We start from the raw sequence: 27,234 nt of genomic DNA, 5'->3' as shown, positions 1-27,234 counted from the left end.
TTTTTCACACCATATGTTTCTGTTTTCTTATGGAATGCAAGCCCTTCAGATAAGGAACTGTCGTCTTTTGCGACCGCACAGTGCTGCATAGCGTTTACGTTCTGTGGTTTAAGGGAGACAGCTAGTACTTCACTGGGATTGGAAACAAACATTTGGAGTATTGGATAAGCTGTTAACTTTGTATAAATCTTAGTAAATTATCTTAGTAAGTTACCTTAGTAAATAGTGAGACAAAAAAGCCAGTTCCTCCTTGTAACATTGCATTTGTTAACGTCTTGTAAGGGAGAATGTTCAAATTTCTGTCGTGGATGCAGATGTCGTGCTGGCTCTTGTCGCATGCAGAAGCCAGCGTCAGCAATCTGAAACAAGCAGCGCTTGTTAAAGCTCCAGTCATGCCAACTCTGTACGCTATAATGCAGTATTTGGATATTGCAGCGAACCAAGAGTATTTGGTTGAAAGGGTCAAAGGTATGTGGTCAACCATACTGACTTTAAAACGTTTCCGTTAGCTGGGTCAAGCGTCGGCGGTGTCAGATACCCCGTCAATTAAGAGGTTTGAACTACAGTCACAGCAGGGAGAAGAGCTGCTTTTCAAGTAGCAGAGGTAGTTTTTGCAACTTCCTCTTTTCAGACCAATGTAATGATGTGGGACTTGGCATGGAAGTTTTTATTTCTTCTCTCAGTTTGGGGTGTGAAGTGTCCTATTTAATTCCTTCATTAATTACCAATAAAAATTACCTTGTAAACTCCACTCCCCTAACTTTATATCCTCTCCAAAGCGCCCACGCTGCAAACGGACGAGCTCACCACACACCCAGCCAAGAGCCACCCGACTTGGGGCAGTTGGTTTAATTCAGCTGCAGAGAACTTCCTGGGTGCTCGCGTGGCTCACAAGCAGTGCTGCTGCTGCTGCTGCTGCCGTTGTGGCTGCTGCTGTGGCCACTGCCGCTGCCCCTGGGGCTCCCACTGCTGCTGTTGGTCTTTCTGACACTGGGTCTTCGTGTGCCGCTGCCACTGCCAGTGGGGCTGCTGTTGAGTCCAGCATTGGATCTTCCGCTGCCACTGCTGCTACGAGCGGGTTTCCCGCTGTGTCCAACATTGCAGCTCCCACTGTCACTGCCGCTGTGTTTGCCGCTGGCACTTGGGCTGCCGCTGTACCCGCCACTGGGGCTTCCAGTGACGCTGCCACCGCCAGTGGATCTGCTGCTGCGTCTGCCACTGGGGCTTCCAGTTCCGCTGCCGCTGTGTCCGGCACTGCCACTGCCGCTGCCACTTGGTCTGACACTGGGGCTTCCAGTGCCACTGGGGCTGCCACTGTGTTTGACAGTGGGGTTTCCAGTGCCCCTGCCATTGACACTGGGGCTGCCACTGTGTCTTACAGTGGGGCTTCCAGTGCCACTGCCATTGACACTGGGGCTGCTGCAGTGTCTTACAGTGGGGCTTCCAGTGCCACTGCCATTGACACTGGGGCTGCCACTGTGTCTTACAGTGGGGCTTCCAGTGCCACTGCCGCTGCCACTGGGGCTGCCGCTGTCTCTGCCACTGGGGCTTCCAGTGCCACTGCCATTGACACTGGGGCTGCCGCTCTGTCTGCCACCGGGGCTCCCGCTGCCACTGCTACGCTGCCTGCTACTGACACTGGGGCTGCCGTTCTCTTTTGCAGTGGGGCTTCCACTGCCGCTGCCTCTGGGTCCCTTCAGGGTGCTGCACCCAATGGGAGGGGTCCTGAGCCTTGCACTGGGGGGCTTTCCACGGGGGGGCATTGCATGGGGGGGGAGGGGAGGAAGGTCCCTTCTGGGTGTTGCACCCACGGGGAGGGATCCTGGACATTGCACTGGGGGGGGGTGGCTTTCCATGGCGGGGGTGTTGCACCTGGGGGACGATTTGCACAGTGTGCGGGGGTCCCTCCTGGGTTGGGCTGCAGCGGGTGCTGGAGTGCATGAGCCTGGGAAGGGGGTGGGGTTTTTTTTCGGGGGGGGGGGAAGCAGGGGCTCCGGTGCGGCGCCAGGGCCGCAAGAGGACGAACGCGCGGCGCCTCCCAGGCTCGGCTTGGCGCGGCTCAGCCTGGCCCGGCCCGTCCTGGCCGCTGCCTCTCTTGCAGCCGCTGCCGGGGAGCCGGAGGTGCGGGGCGAGGGCCCGCGGTGGGGCTCGCCCTGCGACCGCCGCTGCGCCGCCATTAACGACCCGCATGGCGACCTGCCCTTGGCCTCCCACCCCCACGGCATCCTTGCCCCCCGCATCCTCGCCCTCCGCATCCTGCCTGGTAGGGAGCCCGGCGGCGGCAGCGGCGAGGGGGGTCCGTGCAGGGGGTCCCTGTGCCAGCGTCCGCACCCGCTCGCCTCTCGCCCGCAGTCGTCACCCACCAGCAGCACTTGAACGAGGTGCCAGCGTGCGAGAGCTGCGGGGCAAAGACCACGCTGACGGCCGAGAGCGCAGTGGAGGCCAACAAGCTCTCCAACGACGTCAAGGTGGGTCCGTCCCCCCGCGGCCCATGCCCATCCTGCTGTGCGGGAGGGGAGGGGGTCTTTTCTTTGGCCGCGACCTTCTCCTCTCTGCAGTTCGGCTTCAAGAAGTGGAAGAGCCACGCGACTGCCCGGCCCTGGGAGGACCGCTCGGAGATCAGGAAGGAGCTCTACTCCAACCTGAGCGTCATCCGTGGCTTTGGAGGTGGGCGGCCGCTGAGGCTCTAGGGTTCGCGGCAAAACCCTGTTGGGAGGAGGGAGCCCGGTTAACACCCCCCCTCCTCCGCTGTGCACGTGGCGAAGCGGCTGGCGGAGCAGCGGAGGGGCCGGTCGCTGTCTGCAGGCTCCACGGTGACGTTGGACAGCGTCCTCTACGCGCTGCTCTTCGGCTGGTGGCTGGCGCTCCTCTACGTCCTGGTGGCCGCCGAGATGTTCCTCACCGTCGTGGGGGCTCCTTACGGTGAGTCTTCCCCAGGTGCCCGTCCCCGGTGCGACCGGGCCGGGCTGTCGTGGTGGGAGACGGGACGTGCGCGTCGGGGTCCTGCCCCGCGTCTCGATGCCGCTGTCCCCGCAGGGCGGCTCTGCAGGGACCTGGGCGGCTACTTCCTCTGGCCCTTCAGCAAAGTGATCCAGCGGGTGGAGGTAACGGCCGGGTGCCATCCGTACGTCCGTCCCCGCCAGCCCCTCCTCACTCTCCGCCAGGGTCCCGCCGCGGAGGCCGACGGCACCCGGGAGACCTCGGCCCTGCTCGGCGGCCCAGCGCCCGGCCGCTGGTGCCCCGCGGACCCCGGCTACCGGGTGAGCGCCCGGCGCGGGAGGTGCTGGACGGGGCCCGAGGGGCGGCTCTTTGGGAGCCCGGCTGCTCCCGTTCGGGTTTTTCCACCCTAAAAAACTGCCGCCACCGGGCCGTCCTTGCAGCAACGCGCTGCCGCCGCCGCCGCCGTGTGGCTCTGCCTGGGCTACCCGGCGCTGGCACTGGCCCACGGGCTCGTCTGCTTCGTCGCCTGGCTCCTCTTCTTCCTCATCTCCGTCGCCAAGATGAGCACCCGCACGGCCCACCGGGTGCTGCTGCCACCCCCGGAGTGGGTGCGCGTCTGGCGCCCGCGCATGGTGGGTGGCCCCTGGTGCTGGGAGTGGAGGGTCCCCCCTCGATGGGCTGGCTTTTGGCAGGGGGGACACCCAGACCGGTGTCACCCGCTTGGTTTCCATCGCCCCGCTGCCGCCGCTGCACACGAACGTGCCGCTGGAGGCGGAGGTGATCAAGTGCTGCTACCGCGCCGTCAACGCCTACTACTACAAGTACGCCGTGGACGGCATCAACGTCTTCGCTGTCAGTGTCCTTTTCCCTGTCACTTCCTTTTTGTGTGTACGCGGGGACACGTCAACTGGGCACCTCCTTGAGGTACCACCCCTCAAAAACCACCGCCCTCCCCCCCCCACTTCGGACACGTTCTTGACGGCTGCAGCAGACCTGCTGCTGCTGGTGGTGGTGACGCTGGTGCTGGGCTACGTGGACGGGCGCAACCGGCTGACGAGCTCGCCCGTGAAGTTCGCCCTGGCGCTGCTCTCCATCATGCCCCTCTCCTACTACATCGGCATGGCCATCGCCAGGTGAGCAGCTGCCTGGTGCCGGGGCCACCCCGCGGCGCTGCTTCCCGCCCCGTTGACCCTCTGCGCTTCCCATCCCCGCAGCATCTCGGCGCAGAGCAACGTCGCGGTGGGGGCGGTGGTGAACGCCACGTTCGGCTCCATCACGGAGCTCACCTTCTACATCACGGCGCTCATCAAGGGCGCCCATAAGGGCAGCAAGTGCTATGAGGAGATCGTCAAGGCGGAGCTGACGGGTACCCTGGTGGGCTGCGTCCTCCTGGTCCCGGTGAGCCCGGCGGGGAGGAGGCGCTTGTGTCACGAAAGCCCCCGTCCTCCAGCGTGGGAGGAGGAGAGGACCTCCTCGCCGAGGTCACACTGACAGCCACGTTCTCTCCGAGGGCTTGTGCACGGTCATAGGAGGCATCCGGCACCAGGAGCAGAGGTTCAACAGCCGCTCGGCGGGTGTCAGCTCGGCCCTGCTCTTCCTCTCCGTGGGAGGTGAGTGCCCCAGCGGCAGTGCCAGTGGGGGGAGGATGTCCCGTGCCGTGGCCTGGCGCCCACTTCCACCTCTCCTGCCAGCAGGCGTCTTCGCCCCGATGCTCTTCTCCAAGGTGTATGGGAGGCTGGTGTGCGGCGAGTGCCACAACGTCACCCAGAACGCGCTGGGCCACTACCTCTGCAAGAGCTGCCACTTCGACCTGGTAAGCCCCCAAACCGCGGCACCCATGGGCACCCGTAGCCCGCCCGGCTCCTCGCCGGCGGCCCGCAAAGGGCACTGCAGGGTGCCCAGGGCACGGCCATGGCGCTCGCCCCGCTGATGGGCTCTCCGTTGCAGGTGCAGAACAACGGCATGCTCTACTACAGCCACGTCCAGTGAGTGTTCTGGGGTGGACCCGGTCCCCGTGTCAGGGTGGCACTTCGTGGTTGGCTCACAGGTCCTCAGGGAGCTGCCTGGTCGCGGGCAGGGCGTCCCCCCTCCTGGGGATGGCACCGCTGTGCCTGTCTGGTCCCAGGGCTGGACCACGCTGCGTCCATCTCCCTCTGTCCGGGGACAGCCACCGGTGTCCTCAGCTCTGTGGGGTGCAGGGGAACGCCGGGGCCTCCAAAGGGCTCTCACGTGGGGCTGAGCGCCGTGTCCCGCAGGCCCCTGGTGTACACAGTGTCCCTGCTGCTCCCTGCCGCCTACCTCATCGGCCTCTTCTTCACCCTGAAAACTCACTTGCACATCTATGACATCCACATCAGCGACTGTCACAGTGAGTGCCACCCCGGCTCCGCTCGGCGAGTCCCCTGCTCCCCTTCCCACGCTGGGAGGCTCACGTGGGGTTTCTGATTCCTCCCTGCTCCTTTCCCCCAGGGCCCGGCCACCACCACAGCACCGTGGTCCACTGGTCTCGGTGGAGGGCACTGGTCATCCTCCTGCTGTCCATGCTGAACATCCCTTTCCTGCTTGAAACAAGCATCTGAATTATCACAGAGCTGAGCAGAAACTCTTCACTCGCTCTTCACTTTCTATCACAGAAAGGCCCAGCACTTCCAGTGCCACCAGCAGGAGGGCCCCAGAGGCTCTGCTGGTGTGTTCACGGAGAGCAAGGTGCAACAGCGTGTGTATTCCAAAACTACATTCACCACTGCTGCCTTTGAAGGCAGGACTGGGCGATGTTGGGCAGGGCTCAGTGAACCCATGGGAAGGGCTCTTGCAAGCCAGCGCCCATAGCACAAGGCTTTTGCAGGAAGCACGCTGGAAAAGAAGGGCCCCCAGCAGTGACACTTACTGCTCTGGCATTCTCGTCCACTTCATTCCAGGCCACTCAGTAGGTGCTCCACCTTCTGAAGATGGCTTCCTCCCGCCTGGCACTGCCTTCTGGGCAGAGCACTCTGGGGTGCCTAGGAATGGACTGCAAATACACACCGCGGGGAGGTGGCATGAGCACAGGGGGAGTAGGGTCCCCATTTCAGCCTGACAAGTTGGGCACCTGCTTCTGCCGCAGAAGGCAGTTCTGTAGCAGAAGCACGTGGGTCCCACTGACTGGGGTCACATCCACAGGAATGGGGATCACCCCCTAACAAAACACCCAGGGCTGCACGTTATGCCCAAAGTAGAGCTCTGGACAGAACCAGAGCAAAAATTTCTCTCCATGCAGGAAGGCGAGCAGCAGGGTCATCTGGCAGGACAGGCTCCAAGGCACAGCATTACGTGCTGTGCTGCCAGCTACATTAGCCACTGCTCCGTGGCCCCAGGGACTCTGTTCCGGGATGGGCAATGGTTTGCTGCCTGTCTTCCTTAGTCCGGTGGCCTTACGAGGTCATCCTACAAGGGACAGCCTAAGCTGGAATACAGCCACACCGCTGTTGTGTTAAGGCAGGATCAAAGCAGAGAGGAAAGGTGTCAGGCTCTCACTCTGGTGCCAGGGCACATGTCTGGCTTCATTCTCCCTCTGTCATAGTTTCTTAATTCTGTCTTCAACACTTGAACTGCACCATATTCAGTGTTGCAGAGGTGGGAGGGGACCAGGTCTTGGGGAAGACTTTGCAAGGTACCTATTTACCACTAGCTCACCATGACATGGTACCCATCTACCTGCACCCAAACCTCTTCTGCTCACTGGAGCTTTAATGGGCAGCAAGTGCTGTGAGCCTGGAGAGTGGCCCTCTCCTCCAGCAGCAGCTGCTGGTGCATCCATCAACTGCTCATAGCTCACCTCTTCAGTAGAGCCACCCTGCTGTCTTCAAGTGTTTTGCTGGCAGAGCTCTAGCCATGCGTCATAGCCTGTGTTACACATCAGGGCTGCGAACGTTACAGAGCAACAGTCAGTGACTTGCTTTGCTGATAAAAGGTGATACAAATCTTTCCTAGTGATGGGAGGCACCTTTCTGTCTTCAAAAGCATCCCCCAAAATAAGCTGCAGCCATCTTCAGGGCGGTGGTGGTGGGGTGCTGCTAACAGTGCAAAGCCAAAATCATGTGTGCATGAACACACAGCAGCCTCTAAGCCTGTGTGTGGGGCAGGTCATCCCTCCCCTCCCAGAGCCCTGGGGTGGCTGCTGCAGCATGGGGACAAGTGTTTGAAGGCTGAGTAAAGCGCCTTGCTGCTTCACCCCACAACTGACTTGTTTTCAGAGGCAGCGCTGGAGAGCATGCAGCTCTGGTTTGAGGGCTTGCTGCTAGGTAAGGCAATGCTTTTGTGCATCTTGACTATTTGAACGATTCAAGGTTCCTGCTGGCGCACACGAGCTGGGGGACCTTTGCTGCTTTGGGGCCTAGCTCTGCCACATAGCTAGAAGGAGGATAAATTACTCCAGGCTTTGCTTGCCCGGGCTCCTGCTTGGCTTCGGCTGCCACTGCTGTTGCTGGAGGCCTGGCTCCATCATCTTCAAACAAGGCTGTCTTAAAGTACTAGTTTCTCCTTTCTAAGAGCAAATCTGCCTTTTAAAAAGAAAACCTTCCATGATGTCAGCGTGTTGCTACCTTTGCCAGAGCAGGGCTGTTTTCCTAAGGAGCAGAGGCTTTTGCTGGGCTTCCCTTCAGGGTAAAAGGGTGCTGACAGGAAGGCTCCCGGGAAGGCTCAGAGCAGAGGCTGGGGAAGAACCTTCCCTTCTGCGAAAACAGAGCTGCCATAGCCCCCACAGAGCCCTCCTGTCCTCCCTAGCAGGACTGCCCTGCACATTGCCCTAGAGTTTAGTGAGCTGCCTTCCCCTGTGCTTGCCTCTCTCTTCTCTCCATTCTGTCCTGGATCAGCCTTTTGGCTCTTCCCTGGACAAAAGCCTGCCAGATCATTTAGCTCTTTGCCCATATTCCCCTGCAGCTGCTCTTGTGTGGAATGGAGGGGCTGCTGTGAGCAAGAGCAACGGGTATTTCTGCAGTTCTGAGAGGCAGCTTCTTCTCTGTAGCATGGAAACATGGGCTGCCCTTGCCAGCAGCAAGAGCCTTTCCTTGGCAGCATCTCACCTCTCTTTCTCACCTTTGCAGATGAAAATACGCAGGGATTCAATCCTGACAGCCACTAAAGCAGCTTCGATTGTGTCCCTTGAACCTCTTCCAAGTATTTTTCCAATGTGAGTACTTTCCCTTCTTTCTTTCCCCCTGCCTGACAAAGGCAGCAGCCTCTCCGCACAGGTTTGTTAGGGCTGCATTGCCAGGGCTGGGGGAGGCTGCTCTGAAAGTGCTTTGGGAACAAGTCTTTCCAGCGGCTGGGTCCCACCTGCCTGCAGGCATGCTCTGCCTTCATCTGGGCTCTGTGGGTGAGGATAGGGTTCTGCAGAACTCTGTGATGTTGTCCACCTGCTAAGGGCTTTGTGTGTAAATGCTTGATGCCTTTCTGCTTCTTTGACACTGGGTGCCCAGCAATAATCCGTTGCCCACCCCTGAACACAGAGCCTTTGGGGCCACGGAGCAGTCTTGTAGTTGGCAGGACAGCAGGTAATGATGTGTTTCAGAGCCTGTCCTTGCAGATGACCCTGCTGCTCTCCTCACTGCCTGGAGAGAGTCTCCCTTGGGCTCCTGGAGCTCTCCTTCAGGCATGACGTGCAGCCCCAGGTGCTTTGGTGGGAGGTGATGCACTGATGTGGCCCCAGTCAGTGGGAGCCCTGTGCTTCTGCTGCAGAATTGCCTTCTGCTGCAGGAGCAGGTGTGAAGCTGGTGAGGGCCAGGTGGGGACCCTACTCTCCCTGTGCTCATATCACCTCTCCGCGGTGTGTATTTGCAGGCCGGTGCCAGTCACCTCAGAGTGCTCTGCACAGAGTGCAGCAGCGGGCAGGAAGAAGGAACGGAGAGAAGCCCGAGCACTAGTGCATGTCCTCTGAGCGAGGGCCGTCAGAGGTCTGGAGTGGTAAGTGCTCCTCATTGAGGCCCTTCATGTGCCAGCCTGCTCTCTGCCCAGGCCTTGTGCTATGGGCGCTGGCTGTACAAGAGGCCTGCTGGGCCCTGGAAGGCTTTGTGCAGGGCTTTGTTTTCAGAGATGCCAGCTGTGCTCTACTTCTGCAATGTATCTGCCTCTCCAGCGCTCTCTGTGAGCAACCCAACAAAGCCTCTGGGGCTCTCTGCTTGGTGGCTGTGGAACTGCAGGGCGTTTCCACGCTAGAAGATGGAGAGTTTCTCTTCAGCTGTGTGATGAGTTAGATCTTTGGTGTGAACAAGCAAGGGATGTTCAGCCTTGCTGGGCTTCCCTTCAGGGCAGAAGGGTGCTGACAGGAAGGCTCACGGGAAGAGTTAGGGAACAGGCCTTTCCCTTGCGGGAAAAGAGACCGGCTCTGGCCCCCACTGCGCACCCCTGTCCTCCCTAGCAGGACGGCCTTGGCCTTTCTGCCGCAGGAGGGCACAGCCTGTTCCTTTCTGCCTCCTTCTCCAGGGGGAAGAAGAGCCATGGGCGGAGACAGGGACAAGCAGGAGAAAGAGCAGCAGCAGTGGCAGTGTCAGCGGCAGACCCGGTGGCAACAGAAGACAGAGCAGCAGTGGCAGGGGCAGTGGCAGCATCAGTGGCAGCCACAGTGCCGGCAGCAGCCCCACTGGCAGTGGCAGTGGGAGCCCCAGTGGCAGACAGAGCGGCAGCCCCACCGGGAGCCCCAGTGGCACTGGGAAACCCACTGTCAGACAGAGCGACAGCCCCAGTGTCAGCAGCAGCCTCACTGGCAGTGGCAGTGGAAGCTCCAGCTGCAGGCACAGCGGCAGCTCCAGTGCCAGTGTCAGACAGAGCGGCAGCGGCAGTGGAAGCTCCAGTGGCGGGGACAGCAGCAGATCCACTGGCGGTGGCAGCAGCAGTGGAAGCCCCGGTGGCGGGCACAGCGGCAGCCCCAGGGGCAGGCGCAGTCGAAGACCACATGTCAGACAGAGGGGAAGCGGCAGTGGGAGCCCCGGGGGCAGCGGCGGTGGCCACAGCAGCAGCCACAACGGCGGCAGCAGCAGCAGCAGCAGCAGCAGCTCTGCTTGTGAGCCGCGCGAGCACCCAGGAAGTTCTTGTGTGCTGAATTAAACCAGCTGCCCCAGGCCGGGTGGCTCTTGGCGGGGTGTGCGGCGCGCTCGCCCGCCTGCAGCGCGGCAGCTCTGGGGAGGCCTGAGGAGCGGAGCGGAGCAGCCGGGGCTCGGGGCCAGGAAGGCTCCTCCTCACAGCGGCTGCTCCCGCGAGGCGCCAGGGAGGGGGCGGGGCTCGGCGGCCGCGCTGCCTGCTGGGATTGCAGTTCCCGGCGCGGGGCGGCAGCGGCATCGCTGGGCCTGGGGGAGGGAAGGGGGCGCGGCGAGGGGCCCAGGCGTCCGAGCCGGCGCTCAGGTAACGGGGGTGGTGGGGAGGGGGGGTGCTCGGACACCTGGGCCCCTGACGTGGGAAGGGATGGGGACTTCCTGGGCACGTGGAAGGAGGGGCCCAGACGCCTGGGCCCCTGGGGTAGGGGGAGGCAATGGGGTGTCCGGATGCCTGGGCCCTGGAGTCAGGGCGGGGCAGAGGGATGCCCGTACGCCTGGGCCGCTCGTGTAGTGGGCAGAAGAGAGGTGCCCGGACACCTGGGCCCCTCGGGTAGAGGCGGGCAGGAGAATGCCCAGATGCCTGGGCCCCTGGGGTGCAGGGGGGCAGAGGAGTGCCTGGACCCCTGGGGTGGGGGGGAGCAGGGGGGATGTTGCCCCAGTGGTCCCCATTGCCCTGCACATGGGTGTGCGTGGGGCTGCCGTGTGTGTGTCTTTGTCTGTGAAAGGCCCAGCTGTGTCGTTGGCATGTGCGTGTCGGCGTGTTTGTGGGGCAGCCATGTTGACGTGTGCATGGTTGCTGCAGAACAAGCCAAGGGTGATGAGCTCGATTGAACGTATTTGCCATGACACTGTCTGAAATTAGCTTAAAACTCCAATGCAGTGAGTTCCCAGCAAGACATACAGGTTGAACCAGGTGATGGGATGTCTCCTCCCTGTCAGAGGTGCTCATCGTACATCATCCATAGCTCCAGCATTTCCCATGGCCAGTTCACACTGCGCAGCTGTGGTGGTCTCTGATAGGGCTGTAATTAGCTGTGCTGTCACTTGATGGCACTGGCTCAGTGGAGATGGGAGCAGCCATGAGAAAGGGTCACCAGCAAGGCTGGGAGGTGGCCTGGGAGTCCTAGTCTCCTAAGGGAAGGAGCCTCCTTTGGAAAGGTGTCTGCTCTGTCCTTCCCTTCTGCAGCGCCCCATTGACCATGCAAGATTGGAGCTCCCTCCCATTGCTTCCCCTCTCATTTCTTTTCTGTTTTGCTGTCCCACAGGCTTTAGGGGCAGAGAACAAATCCCCAAAGAATCTGTTCAAATGTTGGCAGTGACAGGTGAGACTTTTGGGGGAAAATGCCTCAAAACCAGGGGCAGGGGCTCAAACACCCACTCTAAAACACAGCATTGGCCCCAGCACAGCCCCAGTTTGAATTAGACATTCACACGAGCCTCTGCTTTCGGCTAGATGCTGCCATCACCCACTAACAACAGAGAGGACTGGGTGCTCCGTGGTGCCGTTCATTTCCTCCTTGGGTCGTGCTAGCTCAGGCAAACCCCTCTCTGAAGTGGCTGCTGCTCCATGACCTGTGAAGCAGCTGAAAGAGCACCAGTGTGTCCACAGATGACTAACCCTTTGCTTCTGGCCTCCCCAGGGGAACACTTTGTTGATAGGCACCGAGTGGAGCTGACTGAACGCGTTGTAGAAGTGAAAGGTGTCCTGGACCTCCTGCTCGGGGACATTCTGGACTTTGAGCAATACCAAAGAATTCTGGCGGAGAAAACATCCCACACCATGATGCGTGAGCTGTTCAGGCTGATGCTGAGCTGGACTCCCTGGTGCAAGGATCGCCTGTACGAGGCCCTGAAGAAAAAGCCCCCACGCCTCGCTGAAGTCCTTGAGAAGTAATTTGCCGAGGCACTGACTGCTCTGTGATACAGAGGAGTTCTTCCATGGAGAAGCAAAGTTCCTCTAGGCAGCTCACAAGTGACTTCACAAATGGCAGCATCACCAAATCACTGAATCAACGCATTGCTGAAGTTGGAAAGCACCCCTGGAGAACATCTGCCTCCACCCTCTTTTCTTTTATACCTGGAGGTATACCTGGAGCATGCTGACTGAGACTGTGTCCAGTTGGGTTTTGAGCACCAGCAAGGATGGAGACTCATAGTCCTGCTGAGCAACTTGGTCCAGTCTTCCATCGCTCTTGCAGCAGAAAATCTTTTCTTACATTTCAATGGAATTTCTTGTATTTCTACATGTGCCTGTTGCCTCCCATCCTGCCACTGGCTGTCACAGAAGAATCTGTCTCTGTCTTCTTTATGCCATGTCCCCATCAGGTACTTCTGTACCTTCAAATTGCCCTGAGCCTTCTCCCCTTACACACTGAACAGGCCCAGCTATCTCTGTCTCTCCTCATACAGGAGATGCTCCAGGCCCTTAGTCTTCTTTGTGGTTGGACTCACTGCAGTAGGTCCATGTTTCTCTTGTGCTGGTGGACCAAGCTCTCCAGGTGCGGCCTCACCAGTGCTGAGCAGAGGGGAAGGATCACCTGCCTCCACCTGCTGGCAATGCTCTTCCTGATGCAGCCCAGGATACCATGGCTGCTCTTTGCCACCAGAGCACATTGCTGGTTCATGGTCAGCTTGGTGCCCACCACAACCCCCAGGTCCTTCTCTGAAAAGCTCCTCTCCAGCACGGCCAGGTATCAGCACCCCTCCCTGGTTACACACCAAGTCCCTGCTTCATCAGGACATTGTTGAAGAAGCAATGGGAGACAGCGTGGAGCCCTCCTGGAGGCAGCTGCACAACACCTGCTGCTCTCCTCTCCTGCACTGAGCTTGCCAACACCCCTGCTGCCTCCCCAGGCTGGTTGCTCCTTCCCAGGCACTAACAGCAGCTTTGTGGCCACTGGTGGCCTCTCAGGTCTTGAGGCACAAGTGAGCTCACTAGCAGAAGCAGCAGCAAGGTTCCTCCTCCTGGCTTCCAGGTGGGTGGGGCTGGAATCACCTCCCTGTCAGCACTGACACCATTTTCCTGCCGCGACGCTCCCGGGTGCAAGGCACAAGTGCCCTCACACTCAGCATCAAAGCCTTGTGCCTGCCAGTGGCCATGCTGGGCTGCACTGGAGGGTTTTCCAGTGCAGGAGGACTGAAGTAGGGGACACAGAACAGATCCAGGAGCAATGTGCTCAGTGCTAAGAGAACGCTAAAAATGCTACATGTCTGTAGCCGGAAGAGAATGGAAGGGAGCAGAGGGACTGCTTTGGCTAAAAGGCAGCACCTGACTTGAGCAAGACCACACGTGTGCTTCCATACAAAATACTTAGGCAGCTCCATCAAGCTGCAGAAGAAAGGTTAGCCAGTTGGTTACTCGCACGAGAAGGGACATGGACTTTACTGTGCCAGACATGCTCCATATCCCTGCAGGCTTGTTAGAGGGAAGTGCAGTGTGCCTGGCAGTTTTTGAAACCCCTTGGAGTTTAGGTTCAGACTGCTGCAAGGATTTCTCACAGCCAGACCACTTAGTGGGAAACCATTACCGTGCTGTGTAAAGCAAATATTTTTCACCAGCATTGCATTGTATTTTGTGCCGGTCACATCCTTTCTGCTCAGAATATCACAATGCCTCTGTACTGCCCTGGAAAGTGGCATTTGCTGCAGATCCTTCAGTAGATGCATGGAAGCCAACACATGTACTTCCAACTTCACCTGCACCTGGGAGAGGGGGAAAAAAAAAACCCAGTGTTAGTTTTTCAGCACACGTAGCCCAAAGCGTTTGTGGAAATAAATAGTACATGGGAGTGGACGGTGCAAAAATGTAGAGAGATGTAAAGCCCTCAGAGGAACTCAAAATGAAAGGGGCCCACACAGAGGAAGACATTTGATTTTTTGTGTTTGATTATCACTCAACATGCTCTTGAAAGAGAGTGAAGGAAATTCCACTGGATATCCCCATCAAAGGGATGGGGCCGAACTCTTTTCACTAGTGCCATGCAACAGGACAAGAGGCAACGGGCACAAACTGAACCAGCGGAAGCTCCGCCTCAATATGAGGAGGAATTTCTTCCCTGTGAGAGTGATCGAGCACTGGGAGAGGTTTCCCAGAGACATTGTGGAGTCTCCTCCTCTGGAGAGATTCAGACCCTGCCCAGATGCAACCCTGTCTAACATGATCGAGGTGACCCTGCTTGAGCAGGGAGGTAGGACAAGATGATCCCCTGAGGTCCCTTCCAACCTTACCCATTCTGTGATTCTGTGATATGCCCCACACGTTTTCAGAAAACCCACTGACCATATCTACTTACACCATTGGCCAACCTGGACCCCTGCAGGTCTCTCTGTCTCCAAGCATCCCATCTTCCTTCACAGCTCAGAAAGGCAGTTTTATGGAGGACAAATCTTTTAGCCGCTTTCTGCTGAGCCTTCTCGATGGAGATGTATATGCATACACAAACACACACACGGGTACCACTTGCCCTGTCGAAACTTCCTTTTTTTCCAGGGAAACTCCTCTACAGGACTATGTAAACCAACCAAGAAGACCCTCAGTGTCTTCCTGCATCGAGCACAATCAGATAGTCTCAGAAGCCAATAAATGACATTGCTCCCAGTCAGCACGGGATGACATTCAAAAATGCTAGTGTTAGGCAATAGGTTTGTGGACACGCCAGCAAATGTTGAAAGCTGTAGAGAAACAAATCACAGTGCTGGGTGAGGAAAAGATCCTGGAGCAAAAAGGACCTCTCTGATGATCTCCGTGCTTTGAAATAGGTCCTGTCACAAAGCAGGGACTCCAGAGGAACCAGTTTGCCCTCCTCCTCCGCCCATCCCTTTCCTTTGTCAGAGCCTGGGAAGCACACTGCATACACGAGTGGAAGGCCCACATCTCCAATGGATCTGAGGAGCTTTCCTTCTCTGACAATACCTATGCAGACTCTTCCTGGGCCCTTCTGCGAATGGAGCCATTAGGAGCCACAGTCATCTCAGTGTGGCCGGGGACACTGCTGGGGAGTTCTTGTTTTCTTCTTGAAATTGTATGAGTAAAGAGAAAAGCAAGAACTCAGCCCGTCCAGGAGAGCTCCTGCTGAAGGTGGCAGCCCAGCATGCCAAGAGGCCCACTTGTGTTCTGAGGCCGTACTTGAAGACCAGGCTGAGAAAATTGTGGGCTTTACCTGAGGACTTTGGCTCCCCAGTATGGCTTAAGGCCTTTGTGATGAGGAGTTCCCGTACCCTTTTCCGATCCAAATCATGCTCCCATACGGGCAGCTGACTCTCTGCTGTGACAAACGTGGTCTGGAGGAAAAAGCCAGCCCAAGATGTCTTTCTGCCTTGCTTGCTTCTGGTAGGGATCAATCTTTTCAAACAAACCAAAACCAGAACCACTCATTCCTCTCCATGTTATAGGCTCCCCAAATAAGAGCTACAGAAGGACCAAAGCACAGGGAATGGCTGGGCAATAAAGTGCCAGAGGGTATTTGCTGCAGGAGGAGTAAGGCCTCTTGGGGAGTAAATGACCACATCTGAACTTTGCATGCACCGGGGCAGGCTGTGAGCTAACAGCTCTTGGTCAGGAAGGAGAGGCAAGAGAGAGGTCGCTGAAAGCCACATCTCCTTGCCCTGCGGAGGTGAGAAGAAGCCCAGCAGAAGTGCTTTGAAGAGGAAGAGAGAAGCCAAGCAAGGAGCTGCATCTGGCCCTGCCACAGGTTGACGGTGTGCTTTCAGGCCAAGGTGGGGGTGTGCTTCTGGAAGGACCAAGCAGGCAAAGGCTTTGTGTCTCCTGCGTCTGGCTGAGGAAGCTCCCAGGCCCCAGGCTGCTGGAAGAAGACCCTGTTGGGGCAATCAGTGCATTTTTGGCTGTTCTGCACCTACTTGCTGTTGTTCCAGCCTGTGCTAGAAAGACTGTGCTGAAGCACCAGCAGCTCTCAGAACACTGACCTCAAGCACTTAGTGAGCTGCAGTTTGCAAGCAGAACCTCCATGTACTTGCTGCTGCTCCAGCCTTTGCAAGAGAGGCCTAGGCTGGAGTAACATCTCGTTGGAATCGGACTCTCTCCTCAGCCAGAGGTCTGTCTGCAGAGAAGGCAGTGCCTGGCCTGGCCCTGGGGCCTGTGGGGCAGAGGCTCTGCGGGCTGGCAGAGGCCATGTGGGGTTTTCTGGGAGGAAAACATCTGCAATGGAGGAGAAGAGAGCTAAATTCCCTAATTCTCCCTCCCACCGCACTTCTGTTCTGCCTTCCTCCCCTTCTCGCACCATGGCTCCACCGCCTGCTGCTTTTCCTGCCAGCACCAAATGCCCTCTCCCATGTCTATTGCCTGCCTTAGCCAACAGACCCCAGCCCACTTCTGGGGCACTTCGCTGTGCCCCAGAGAGCCCTCCCGGCAGCAGGGCACTGCCTTGGGGCACCCACCTCTTGGCAGGTGCCAAGGAGCAGCTGCCACAAAGGCTCCTGGGGCCAGCAGAGCTGCTGCTGCTGCTGCTGCTGTGCGTGGGCAGAGCAGGGGCAAAAGCACTTTCTGAGCTTCCCCACAGACCTGCTGACCCCTCAGCAGCCTCCCCAGTCTCCAGCTCTTCTCCAGCCTTGGCACCTCCTTTTCCCTTCCCCCAAAACAACAGCGTGGAACAGAAAGCCAACACTCAGGAAACCTCCTTCCCTGTGGAGTGGTCCCTGCCTTGACTTTCCTCCGGGCAAGTTCCTGGGGCTGAGCAGCAGCTCTGAGCAGCCTTGCCCCACACAGCCTCTGATCTGGGACAGCAAGATCCTGCCCTTCTGTGGGCTGCTACTTCCCACCATGGCTTCTCCACGCAGCGCTGCAGGCAGTTGCCCAGGCGGGCTGAGTGCTGACCAAGGCAGGTGGCAGAGGCATGGCCCTGGGCACCCTGACCTCCCAGGACACTGCTCTCAGGCACAGCCCTGGGCACACCTGGCTGCACGCACGCCCTGCTCGCACAGCCCTACACCCTCCCCGGCAGAAGGAAGCCGTGCCGCCCTGTCCCTCGGACACTGTGGCAGCAAGTCCCTGCCCTAAAGCACCAGCTGCTCCACCGAGAGAGCTCTCTGGAAAGATGGCCTCAACCATCACCTGCGCGAGGTCTCCAGGACCCCGCGAGCAGCTCAGCAGCACTGCCCTGCAGCCAGAGACTTCCCACTGGAAGGGCTCTGCCCATTTCTGCCAGAAGGAGCTCTCAGCTGCTGCCTCCCTCCTGAGCGTCCGGAGCTTCCCTCCGTTTTGTCTCAGCTCAGCTCAGCACGGGCAGGCAGTGCCCTCAGCACTGCGGCTCCTGGCAGAGGAGCTGCTCCTGCACCCAGCAGGGAAGTCATTTCCCCAGGCTTCGGGGAGTGAGTGAGCTGAGTCAGCCTGGGCCCCTCATTTCTTTGGGGAGAAGCCCTCCAGGTGGTGGGGCAGACACCTCCATCCCATGCACGCCACCAACCCCCAGGACGGTTGTGGGATTCATCCTGCTTAAGCTGCCGTGTGCCCAAAAGAGGTGCACAGAAGTGTGCGAGCTCCTTGTCCCCCCTCCCATTTCCAGTCCAAGGTGGTGGAAGGTGGGAGTCAGCTGCTGCCGTGGAAACACTGGGTGACACCAGAGGTGCCAGAGGTGATCCAGGGCATGCGCAAGAGCCTGCGAGCTCTCCCTGGGCAATGTGGAGAGACACAGACCCGTGTGTGGCATCATCTGGGGGCTCTGGGGGACATTCCCAGAGGCAGGATGCACCAGCTGCCCACGCCTGGCAGGAAGAAACTTCTCCTTCGGCACTGAGCCAGGGCTTTGCTGCCTGCCAAGGCCTTGCTGGAGGTTTCCCTGCCATCGGTCCGTTCTCAGCACTTCCTTGCACTGGGGGCAGCAGGAGCCGCAGCCTGTGCTGTGTCGCCATGGGTGGAGGCTGGTGCAGTGCCCCACTGCCCCCCTCCCCTCGCAGCCAGGTTTCCAGCATGGGGCCATGGCCTGGCTGAGTGCAGCCGCAGCACCCAGCCCAGCCGGTCCCCCGGTGGGGTTATCCCTGCCCCAGGACCTCCCCAGTGCGGGGGTCACGGCAGCCCCACAAGTGCCGCGCCACGCAGCGTGAGCAGCGGGTGCCCGTCATCCCCCTGCGGGGTAAGGCCTTCGCGACCTCCTTGCCCAGGATCGCTGTCGAGAGGCTGAGCGCCAAGATGGGCTGTAGATGCCCGGGGGCTTTGGGGAGCCTGGGCAGGCTGGGGGTGCCCCAAGGGTCCTCCGCTGATGGTGCCTTGTGGTGCAGGGGGCATGACGTGTCTTTGCCTTGCTTTGCAGTGGCCGTGCCCATCTGGGAGGGTGTCTCCAACTACATCCAGAAGAAGCTGGTGCTGAACAAGGTGGGTGTGCCATCCTCTCCCTCCCCTCCCATACCCATGCTGGCAGCAGCACTGACCCCTCGGGGCCATGGGCCGCAATAGTCCTGCCCCTCCTCTCCAAGCAGAAGCAACTTCCCTGCAGAAGCATGCTGCAAATGACAGCTGTGCCCCAGACCGACTTCTCCCAAAAGGGAGGTGCCCAATGTGCAGTGCAGCTGTGGTTGCTGGAAGGGTGGGAGGCTTTCTGGGCCCTCTCTGGAGATCCTGGCAGAGTGCAAGGCCAGAAAGAGAGCCGTTCTGGGAAAGCCTTTTCTTCGTGTGCTGGAGGGGCGGCAACGTTGCCTTTGGAGGCTGAGGAGGAGGGGGAGGAAACTATGGGGAATGGCCTTCTCAGGGAGTTCTCCAGGGCTTCCGCCAAGCTTTCCAGAAGGCTCTGTCTTGCCCCTTTGCATGCCAGCCATGGGCAGGGCACCTAGCACCGTGGCCATGCTTGGAGAACAACTCTCTCTTTGTCTGTCTCCCATGCTTCTAAGGCTTCTCTCTACTTCTCTGCCTGCAGGATGTGAGAATTATTCCCCTTGGCAACTTCAGCGTTGCTACAAAACAAGTCATTGCTGGCAAGAAAAGTCCTCTGACTGTTCAGAGACCCGCATTTCGCCTCTCAAGCAACCTTGTGGATCTTCACGGCCTCAGCCACGAGGAGGCCTCTGTTGCTGGTAAGAAGGCAGACTGAAACCTCGGCTTCCCCTGGGGACATCGCGGGGCTGTGGCTCTCTGCTGTTTCCCAGGGGCTGTTAGAAATTGAGACTTGCTGCCCCGGGTGCTGAGCAGAGCTTCAGGGTGTTTTGATTATCACAACATTATAATGCAGAATCCAACGAGAGTCTCTCGGTGTGTCTCTCTCTTGCACTGGCTCGAACACGTGGCTCCATAGTGGGGCTTTTGTGGCTGCTGCTTCCAGTGCCGTGTAGTTGCCACTGTTGTTCCCCGTTGATGCCACAGCAGCCGTCTGCTCAAAAGGACAAGTCCTTCCTATTGCTTCCTAACACCGATGGATTAAGAGGCAGCGTGGAAGGCTGTTGTGCAGCCCATGTGTTTTCCTCCTCCTTTGGAGCCAGCGTGACATGGCACAGCTAAGGCTCGTCAAAGCTGGCATGGCCTGAGTGCCGGCACCATTCCTCTGTGCACTGCCTTCTGCTGGCAGCTGGCCCCCTTGCTGCTCTGCTTGGCCTGCCCTCCTGCCTCCCGCTCCCAGGAGGTGGCCAGGGCTTGCTCTTGGTGTCTGTGCAGGGAAGGAAGCCCTGCGGTAAACTTGGCCCAGGAGGCTGCAGAGTGCTTTGAATCTGGGTCAGGGAGGGCTGACAGGAGCCTCCTGTGGGGGCTTTTGTGGGGGTTAAAGCAGAGAGCTCTGCAGCTCCGTGCTGCCGCAAGACCTTCAGGCGCCCAGCACTGTGTGGGAGCCTGCTGAAGGGCTCCGTCCGTGACTGGGCTGCTCTTTGCTTGTTGCCTAGGGCGCAGGAAAGCTGAGACCCTCAAGTATCCTCACGTAGCCGTGGCCATCTCCGTGCCTTGGAAAACAGTGGCGGCCTGCGTGTACCTTCTGTCTTGCTGCCTGGCCAATGGGAAGAACGTGGCCCTTCTTTTCAAGGGCATTGGCGTGCTTCTCATTGAAGGCAAAGAGGTGACAATGTGGTTTTACAGAGGCTTTCTGCGCAGGCTGAATGCCTCCCCACAGCTGCTCAAAGCTCTTCTGGATGTAAGTCTGCCTTTTTCCACAGCTCTCCTTCTCACCCCTTTGCAAGCCTGGCCAAGTCCAAAGCAACCGCTTTCCCCCCACTGCCAGGTCCTGGGAGTTCTTTCCTGCTAGGCTTCCTCCAGAAGTCTTCCAGAAAGTCAGCCTTTCCTTGGGGTCTTTGTGTTAGGATCCCATTTGTCTCCAGGCCTCCTCTGGCCATGTTTGGGATTGTGGGGCAGTGCGTCCAACAGCTGCTCCTCAAGTTGCAGAAGACTCTCGGGGTTTGTCACAGACAAAGTCATTGCAAGCCAGGGCCTTTGCCCAGGTCTCCAGTGCAGCCGTGTCATTCAGCCTGGGCTTTCTGGTGCAGAAGGCCTCTGTTTGCCTCCCTTGACTTCTCCACTATGCAACAAGTGCTCTCCTGCATCAGCCTCTTGGCTCTTGCCCTTGACAGAAGCCTGCCAGTGTTTCTGGCCATCTGCCTGTATTATTCCGCACCTGCTGGTCTGTAGAATGGAGGTGGGGATGGCTGTGAGCAAGAGCGAGGGGTGTTTCCCTCTTTCTGAGTGGCAGCTTCTTCTCTGATTAGTGGAAACATGGTCTGCCCTTGTGGGCAGCAAGGTCCTTTTCTTCGTAGCATCTCACCCATGTCTCTGCCCTTTGCAGATGCCAGAGATGAGGCATTCAGTTCTCGCAAGCACCCAAACAGCGGCTTCCCTGATCCATTCTGGCTCTCTCATTGTCTTTCCAACGTGAGTACTTTGGTTTGCTCCTTTCCACCTGAGTTCCTGGCTCACCCAAAGAGCAGCTCCTCACTACAGGTTTGGTCGAGGTGTGTTGCCAGAGCTAGTGAAGGCTGCTCAGGATGTGCTTGCAGAGCAAGTCTTCTGAGGAGTTGGATCCCCGTGTGCTTCAGCCATGCCCTGGCTTTGCTTGGGCTCTGTGTGGGGGTTCTGCTGAGCTCTGTGCTGGCTCCCACCTTGTGAAGGCCTTTGTTGCACTAGGGGCCCAGGAATGGAGGCTGTTCTTTGCAGATGCTCTGCCCTGAGCTTGGGAGGGATTGCAAGGGCTGTGGAGGTCTAGATTAGAATTTCCTAAGAGGGTGGAAAGCTGGAGGAAAGGGGCCTTGTCTGATGTGCCTGCACAGGAGCCTGCTCAGGAGCTGTCAGACAGGCTGCAGTGTTGACCTGGAGGGTTTGCTTTGGAAAGCTGAGAAGGAGCTCTCTCCCCAGGGGTAGAGGGAAGGCCTGGAGCAGTGTGAGGAGGAAGCTGGTGGCCCTGCAGGCAGGATGCTGGGTCCCTGCACTTCCTGAGGGAGTCCTGCAGGAGATGACCTGTCCTGCATATTCCCCCTTTGGGAAAGGCTGCTGTTTGTATCAGCTTCGCAATGTGCCTGCACGCCCAGAATTCACAGAAGCAGCAAAGGAAATGCGGGGCCCTTCCTTGCGAGTGGTATCTTTTTCTGGTTTACAGGTATGTGCTTGAGAGTGCCCCTCCAAGACCATCTGTGGGAGCTGTGAAGCCCACGTGGGAAGAAGAGAAGGGACTAGATGTTGCCAGCAGCAAGGAAGGTAATGGAGTGGCTGATGCCTGGCTGGGCTTTGCACCTTCTCCTTTGTTGGTCCTTGGCAGGGCATTGGAGCCAAGGCTGCAGCACCGTGGCTCGCCTAGCATGAGGCACTAGAGGCAAGGCAGCTCAGCCCTGATGGGGAGTCGACAATCTGCTCACTTGTGCCAAGACTTCCTTCCACCTTCAAAGCAATTCGTTCTGCCCTTGCCTTCTGTGTTTCTCCTACACATTTCCAAAGCACAGCCTTTGGCTTGACTGTGTGTTTTCTTCCCTTCTGATTGCAGAGCATGTATCTGGCCAGCGCCTCCTCCAGCGAGAGAGGCAGCCTGAATCCAAAGTGGTGGCTACCAATGTGGAGGAAGGCATGGTGGAGGAAGAGCCTCGAGGCAGGTGAGACACTTGGGGGAATGGCGGAGGGTGACCCTGTAGCCTTGTGTGTCTTGGAGGGTGATGTTTCCCTTGGACACAAGGTCCTGAGGAGCTCTGAATGCCTTTTAAGCTCTGCCACGAGGACTAGGCCTCCCTCGCTGGTTGGGCAGACAAGAGCAAGTGCCTGGCAGAGCCTGCTCTTGGCTTTCTGCCCCCGCTGCCTCTGCTTCCAGCTTCCAGATCTTTGGGCAACTCAATGTAATTGGTCCTTCGGGAAGAGGAGGGCCTTTTCCCCTAGCCCATAGATGAAAGTAAGGAGAATGCTGCTCCTCTGTGGAGAGCAGGGCTGGGTGTCTCAGGGCAATTTTGGAGGCTGAGGAAGAGTCTGCATGCCCTTGTCAGGCCTTGTGAGGAGCTAAGTGGAAAAGCTCAACTGGTGCGAGGTGCAAGAGGGGTGTGCAGGGAATGCTGCTGGAGGGGAGGATGCCTTGGGTGAATATCTCCCCAAAGCTGTGGTGTTTCCCCTTGGGCAATGCCCTTCCTTTGACTGCCAGCAGCAAGGAGGAAGGAGGGTCATTTCCAGGCAGCAGTCAGGGGTGGCGAGCAGCAGGCTCGAGAGGGTGTGGCCATGGCTCAGGCAGCCCTTAGAGGCAAGGGCGAGTTGTTTGGGCACTTTGAAGAGGATGGGAAGGAGGGACATGAGTGCCTGAAGACGGAAGGACTGCAAGGGACAGAGCAGTTATTCCCGGTTCCATTTCTGAAGCTTCCAAGAAAGCTTGTCCTTGGGGGCCACACAGCAGTGGCTACTGGAGTGCTCAGGACAGTGGGTAATGGTGTGTCCTGGAGCCTGTCCTTGGAGCTGACCCTGCTGCTCTCCTTGGTGCCTGGAGAAAAAGTCTTGATGTGGGCACCCAGAGCTTTCCCTCGGGCACGCTGTGCAGCCCTGGGTGGTTGGGTGGTGGGGAGTCTCTGTGTCACACTTCCCCACGGTGTGTATTTGCAGCATGCTGCCAGCAATTCAGCCTAGCTCTGCAAAGGAGGATTTACTGGGCTGGAGGAAGCAGCTGCCAGAAGCCAGAGCAGGAGCTGGCTGGCCCGAGACTGGCTATCAGAAGTCAAGAGAGGTAGGTGCTCCTGATGGAGGTCCTTCTTTTGGCAGCTTGCTTTCTGCCAAAGCATCGTGGTGTGGGCACTGGCTGGACAAGAGCCCTTCCCATGGGTTCCTCTGGGCCCTGCCTGACTGTCCCCGGGGTTAGCTGTCAAAGGCGCTGCTTGTGCTCTACTTCTGCAGTGCATCTCTCATGACTCCTTCACTCTCCATTAACCTCTCCCAGCAGAGCCTCTGGGGCCCTCGCTCTAGTGGCCGTGGAACTGCTGGGCCTTTCTGCTATAGCAGATGGAGAGATTCTGTTCAGCGGTGTGATTATTCAGATGCTTGGTTCAAACAGGAAAGGGATGTTCAGCCTTGCTGGGCTTCCCTTCAGGGTAAAAGAGCACTGACAGGGAAGGGTCAGAGCAGAGGCTGAGAAAGAACCTTCCCTTCTGGGAAAACAGAGCTGCCGTAACCCCCACTGCCCTCTCTCATCCTCCCTAGCAGGACTGCCCTGCACATTGCCCTAGAGTTTAGTGAGCTGCCTTCCCCTGCACTTGCCTGCCTTGACTTCCCAATGCTCTGCTGGATTAGCCTCTTTGTGCTTGCCCTGGACATAATCCTGCCAGAGCTTTTAGACTTTTGCCTATATTCTCCTACAGCTGGTCTTGTGTGGAATGGAGGGGCTGCTGTGAGCAACAATGATGGGTATTTCAGAGTTTCTGAGAGGCAGCTTCTTCTTTTCTGAGTAGTGGAAACTTTAGCTGCCTTTGCCAGCAGCAAGATTCTTTCCTTGGCAGCATCTCACCGGTGTTTCTCACCTTTGCAGATGCTGGAGATGAGGGACTCAGTCCTCGAAGCCAGCCAGAGGAGTGAGACTGAGGCCCCTTGTGCTCTTCCAAGTATTTTTCCAACGTGAGTACTTTGCCTTGCTTCTTTTCCCCTGACTGACGAAGGCAGCAGCCTCTCAGCACAGGTTTGATAGGGCTGCAGTGCCAGGGCTGGGGGAGGCTGCTCTGAAAGTGCTTTGGGAGCAAGACTTCCCAGCGGCTGCATCCCAGTGGCTCTGCCTTCATACAGGGTCTGTTGGAGGCCCTAAGCCAAGATTTATGCTGTCTCCCACCACGCAAGAGCTTTATTCTGGACTGCCTTGATGCCTTTCTCTGTCTTTGTCACTGGGTGCCCAGCAGCAATCCATTGCCCATCCCGGAACACAGAGTCCTTGGGGCCATGGGGCAGTGGCTAATGTAGTCGGCAGCACAGCGCGTAATGCTGTGCCTGGGAGCCTGTCCTGCCAGATGACCCTGCTGCTCGCCTTCCTGCATGGAGAGAAATTTTCACTGTGGTTGTGTCCAGAGCTCTCCTTCAGGCATGATCTGCAGCCCTGGGTGTTTTGTTAGGGGGTGATCCCCGTTTCTGTTGATGTGACCCCAGTGAGGGGGACCCACGTGCTTCTGCTACAGAACTGCCTTCTGCGGTAGAAGCAGGTGCCCAACTTGTCAGGCTGAAATGGGGACCCTACTGCCCCTGTGCTCATGCCACCTCCCCGTGGTGTGTATTTGCAGTCCATTCCTAGGCACCCCAGAGTGCTCTGCCCAGAAGGCAGTGCCAGGCGGGAGGAAGCCATCATCAGAAGGTGGAGCACCTACTGAGTGGCCTGGGAATGAAGTGGACGAGAATGCCAGAGCAGTAAGTGTCACTGCTGGGGGCCCTTCTTTTCCAGCTTGCTTCCTGCAAACTCCTTGTGCTATGGGCGCTGGCTTGCAAGAGCCCTTCCCATGGGTTCACTGAGCCCTGCCCGACATCGCCCAGTCCTGCCTTCAAAGGCAGCAGTGGTGAATGTAGTTGTGGAATGCACACGCTGTTGCACCTTGCTCTCCGTGAACACACCAGCAGAGCCTCTGGGGCCCTCCTGCTGGTGGCACTGGAAGTGCTGGGCCTTTCTGTGATAGAAAGTGAAGAGCTTCTGCTCAGCTCTGTGATAATTCAGATGCTTCTTTCAAGCAGGAAAGGGATGTTCAGCCTTTCTGGGCTTCCCTTCAGGGTAAAAGGGTGCTGACAGGAAGGCTCCCGGGAAGGCTCAGAGCAGAGGCTGGGGAAGAACCTTCCCTTCTGGAGAAGCTTCTGAGCTGGCTTCCCCTGCGCTTGCCTCCCTTGATGTCTCCGTTCTGTCCTGGATCAGCCTTTTGGCTCTTCCCTGGACAAAAGCCTGCCAGAACATTTAGCTCTTTGCCCATATTCCCCTGCAGCTGCTCTTGTGTGGAATGGAGGGGCTGCTGTGAGCAAGAGCAAAGGATCAACGGCTGTTTCTGCAATTCTGAGAGGCAGCTTCTTCTCTGAAGCATGGAAACATGGGCTGCCCTTACCAGCAGCAAGATCCTTTCCTTGGAAGCATCTCACCTCTCTTTCTCACCTTTGCAGATGAAAATACACAGGGATTCAATCCTGACAGCTCCTAAAGCAGCTCCGATTGTGTCCCCTGCACCTCTTCCAAACATGTTCCTAAGGTGAGTACTTTGCCTTCCTTCTTTCCCCTCTTCCTGACAAAGGCAGCAGCCTCTCCGCACAGGTTTGTTAGGGCTGCATTGCCAGGGCTGGGGGAGGCTGCTCTGAAAGTGCTTTGGGAGCAAAAATTCCAAGCGGCTGGGTCCCAGTGACCTGCACGCATGCTCTGCCTTCATCTGGGCTCTGTGGGTGGGGAGAGGGTTCAGCAGAGCTGCCTCCCACTATGCAAGAGCTTTATGCTTGACTGCCTTGATATCTTTCTCCTTCTTCGACACTGGGAGCCCAGCAACAACCTATTGCCCATCCCTGAACACAGAGTGTTCAGGTCTTATGTAGCTGACAGGACAGCAGGTAATGCTGTGCCTTGGAGCCTGTCCTGGCAGATGACCCTGCTGCTCTCCTCACTGCCTGGAGAGAGTCTCCCTTGGGCTCCTGGAGCTCTCCTTCAGGCATGACGTGCAGCCCCAGGTGTTTTGGTGGGAGGTGATGCTCTGATGTGGCCGCAGTCAGTGGGAGCCCTGTGCTTCTGCTGCAGAATTGCCTTCTGCTGCAGGAGCAGGTGTGAAGCTGGTGAGGGCCAGGTGGGGACCCTACTCTCCCTGTGCTCATATCACCTCTCCGCGGTGTGTATTTGCAGGCCAGTGCCAGTCACCTTAGAGTGCTTTGCACAGAGTGGAGCAGCAGTGGGCAGGAAGAAGGAACGGAGAGAAGCCCGAGCACTAGCTGCATGTCCTCTGAGCGAGGACCGTCAGAGGTCTGGCGTGGTAAGTGCTCCTCATTGAGGCCCTTCATGTGCCAGCCTGCTCTCTGCCCAGGCCTTGTGCTATGGGCGCTGGCTGTACAAGAGCCCTTCCCATGGGCTCTGCTGAGCCTTTCAAGACTTGGCCCGGGGCTTGCCTTCACAGGCACCGCTTGTGCTCCAGGTTTGCAATATAGCTCTTGCTGCTGCGCCCTCCTTGAACACACCAGCAGAGGCACCGGGGTCCCGTTTTTTGATTGCCTCTGAACTGCAGAGCCTTTCTGCGATAGAAAATTCAGTTTCTGCTCAGTTGAGTGATTATTGAGATGCTGGGTGCAAATGAGAACGGGATGTTCAGTGTGACTGGTCTTTCCTTCAGGGCAGTAGGATGTTTGTAGGAAGGCGCATGGGAAGGGTCAGAGCAGAGCCTGAGAAATAATTTTCCCTTCTGGGAAAAGAGACCTGCTGCAGCCCCCACTGCCCCCTCCTGTCCTCCCTAGCAGGACTGCCCTGCATATTGCCCTAGAGTTTAGTGAGCTGCCTTCCCCTGCGCTTGCCTCCCTTGACTCCTTCATGCTCTTCTGGATCAGCCTTTTGGCTCTTCCCTTGACAAAAGCCTGCCAGAACATTTAGCTCTTTGCCCATATTCCCCTGCAGCTGTGCTTGTGTGGAATGGAGGGGCTACTGTGAGCAAGAACGATAGCTGTTTCTGCAGTTCCGAGAGGCAGCTTCTTCTCCGGAGCATGGAAACATGGGCTGCCCTTGCCAGCAGCAAGAGCCTTTACTTGGCAGCATCTCACCTCTCTTTCTCACCTTTGCAGATGAAAATACACAGGGATTCAATCCCGACAGCTCCTAAAGCAGCTCCGATTGTGTCCCCTGCATCTCTTCCAAACATGTTCCTAAGGTGAGTACTT

At 57.9% G+C, this 27,234-nt stretch overlaps 1 protein-coding gene across 1 annotated transcript; it reads left to right on the top strand.

Annotated features, from left to right (window-relative positions):
- The first annotated feature begins 413 nt into the window (after positions 1–413).
- On the top strand, positions 414–22,008 carry LOC134154675 (uncharacterized). Its single transcript, XM_062601355.1, has 19 exons — positions 414–468; positions 2,102–2,251; positions 2,353–2,468; positions 2,559–2,667; positions 2,806–2,922; positions 3,037–3,104; positions 3,165–3,260; positions 3,381–3,572; positions 3,694–3,796; positions 3,932–4,073; positions 4,155–4,338; positions 4,451–4,550; positions 4,635–4,753; positions 4,888–4,925; positions 5,196–5,308; positions 5,410–5,476; positions 18,006–18,091; positions 18,843–19,025; positions 21,899–22,008. Exons 1-19 carry the CDS (start codon positions 414–416, stop codon positions 22,006–22,008), a joined length of 2,148 nt encoding a protein of 715 aa, XP_062457339.1.
- The last annotated feature ends 5,226 nt before the right edge of the window (positions 22,009–27,234 follow it).

Source organism: Rhea pennata, unplaced genomic scaffold (genome assembly GCF_028389875.1).
Source record: "Rhea pennata isolate bPtePen1 unplaced genomic scaffold, bPtePen1.pri scaffold_33, whole genome shotgun sequence".
In the NCBI taxonomy this organism is placed as follows: domain Eukaryota; kingdom Metazoa; phylum Chordata; class Aves; order Rheiformes; family Rheidae; genus Rhea; species Rhea pennata.
Note: the sequence above shows the minus strand (reverse complement) of the source record. Positions and strands in the feature narration are given on the sequence as shown.

Excerpts from the sequence above, each read along its gene's own strand:
- LOC134154675 (XM_062601355.1), top strand. The coding sequence starts at position 414 with ATGCAGTATTTGGATATTGCAGCGAACCAAGAGTATTTGGTTGAAAGG. Across the intron at positions 4,074-4,154 it reads ATCGGCATGGCCATCGCCAG|CATCTCGGCGCAGAGCAACG; the intron begins GTGAGCAGCTGC and ends CCATCCCCGCAG. Across the intron at positions 19,026-21,898 it reads CGAGGAGGCCTCTGTTGCTG|AGCATGTATCTGGCCAGCGC; the intron begins GTAAGAAGGCAG and ends TTCTGATTGCAG.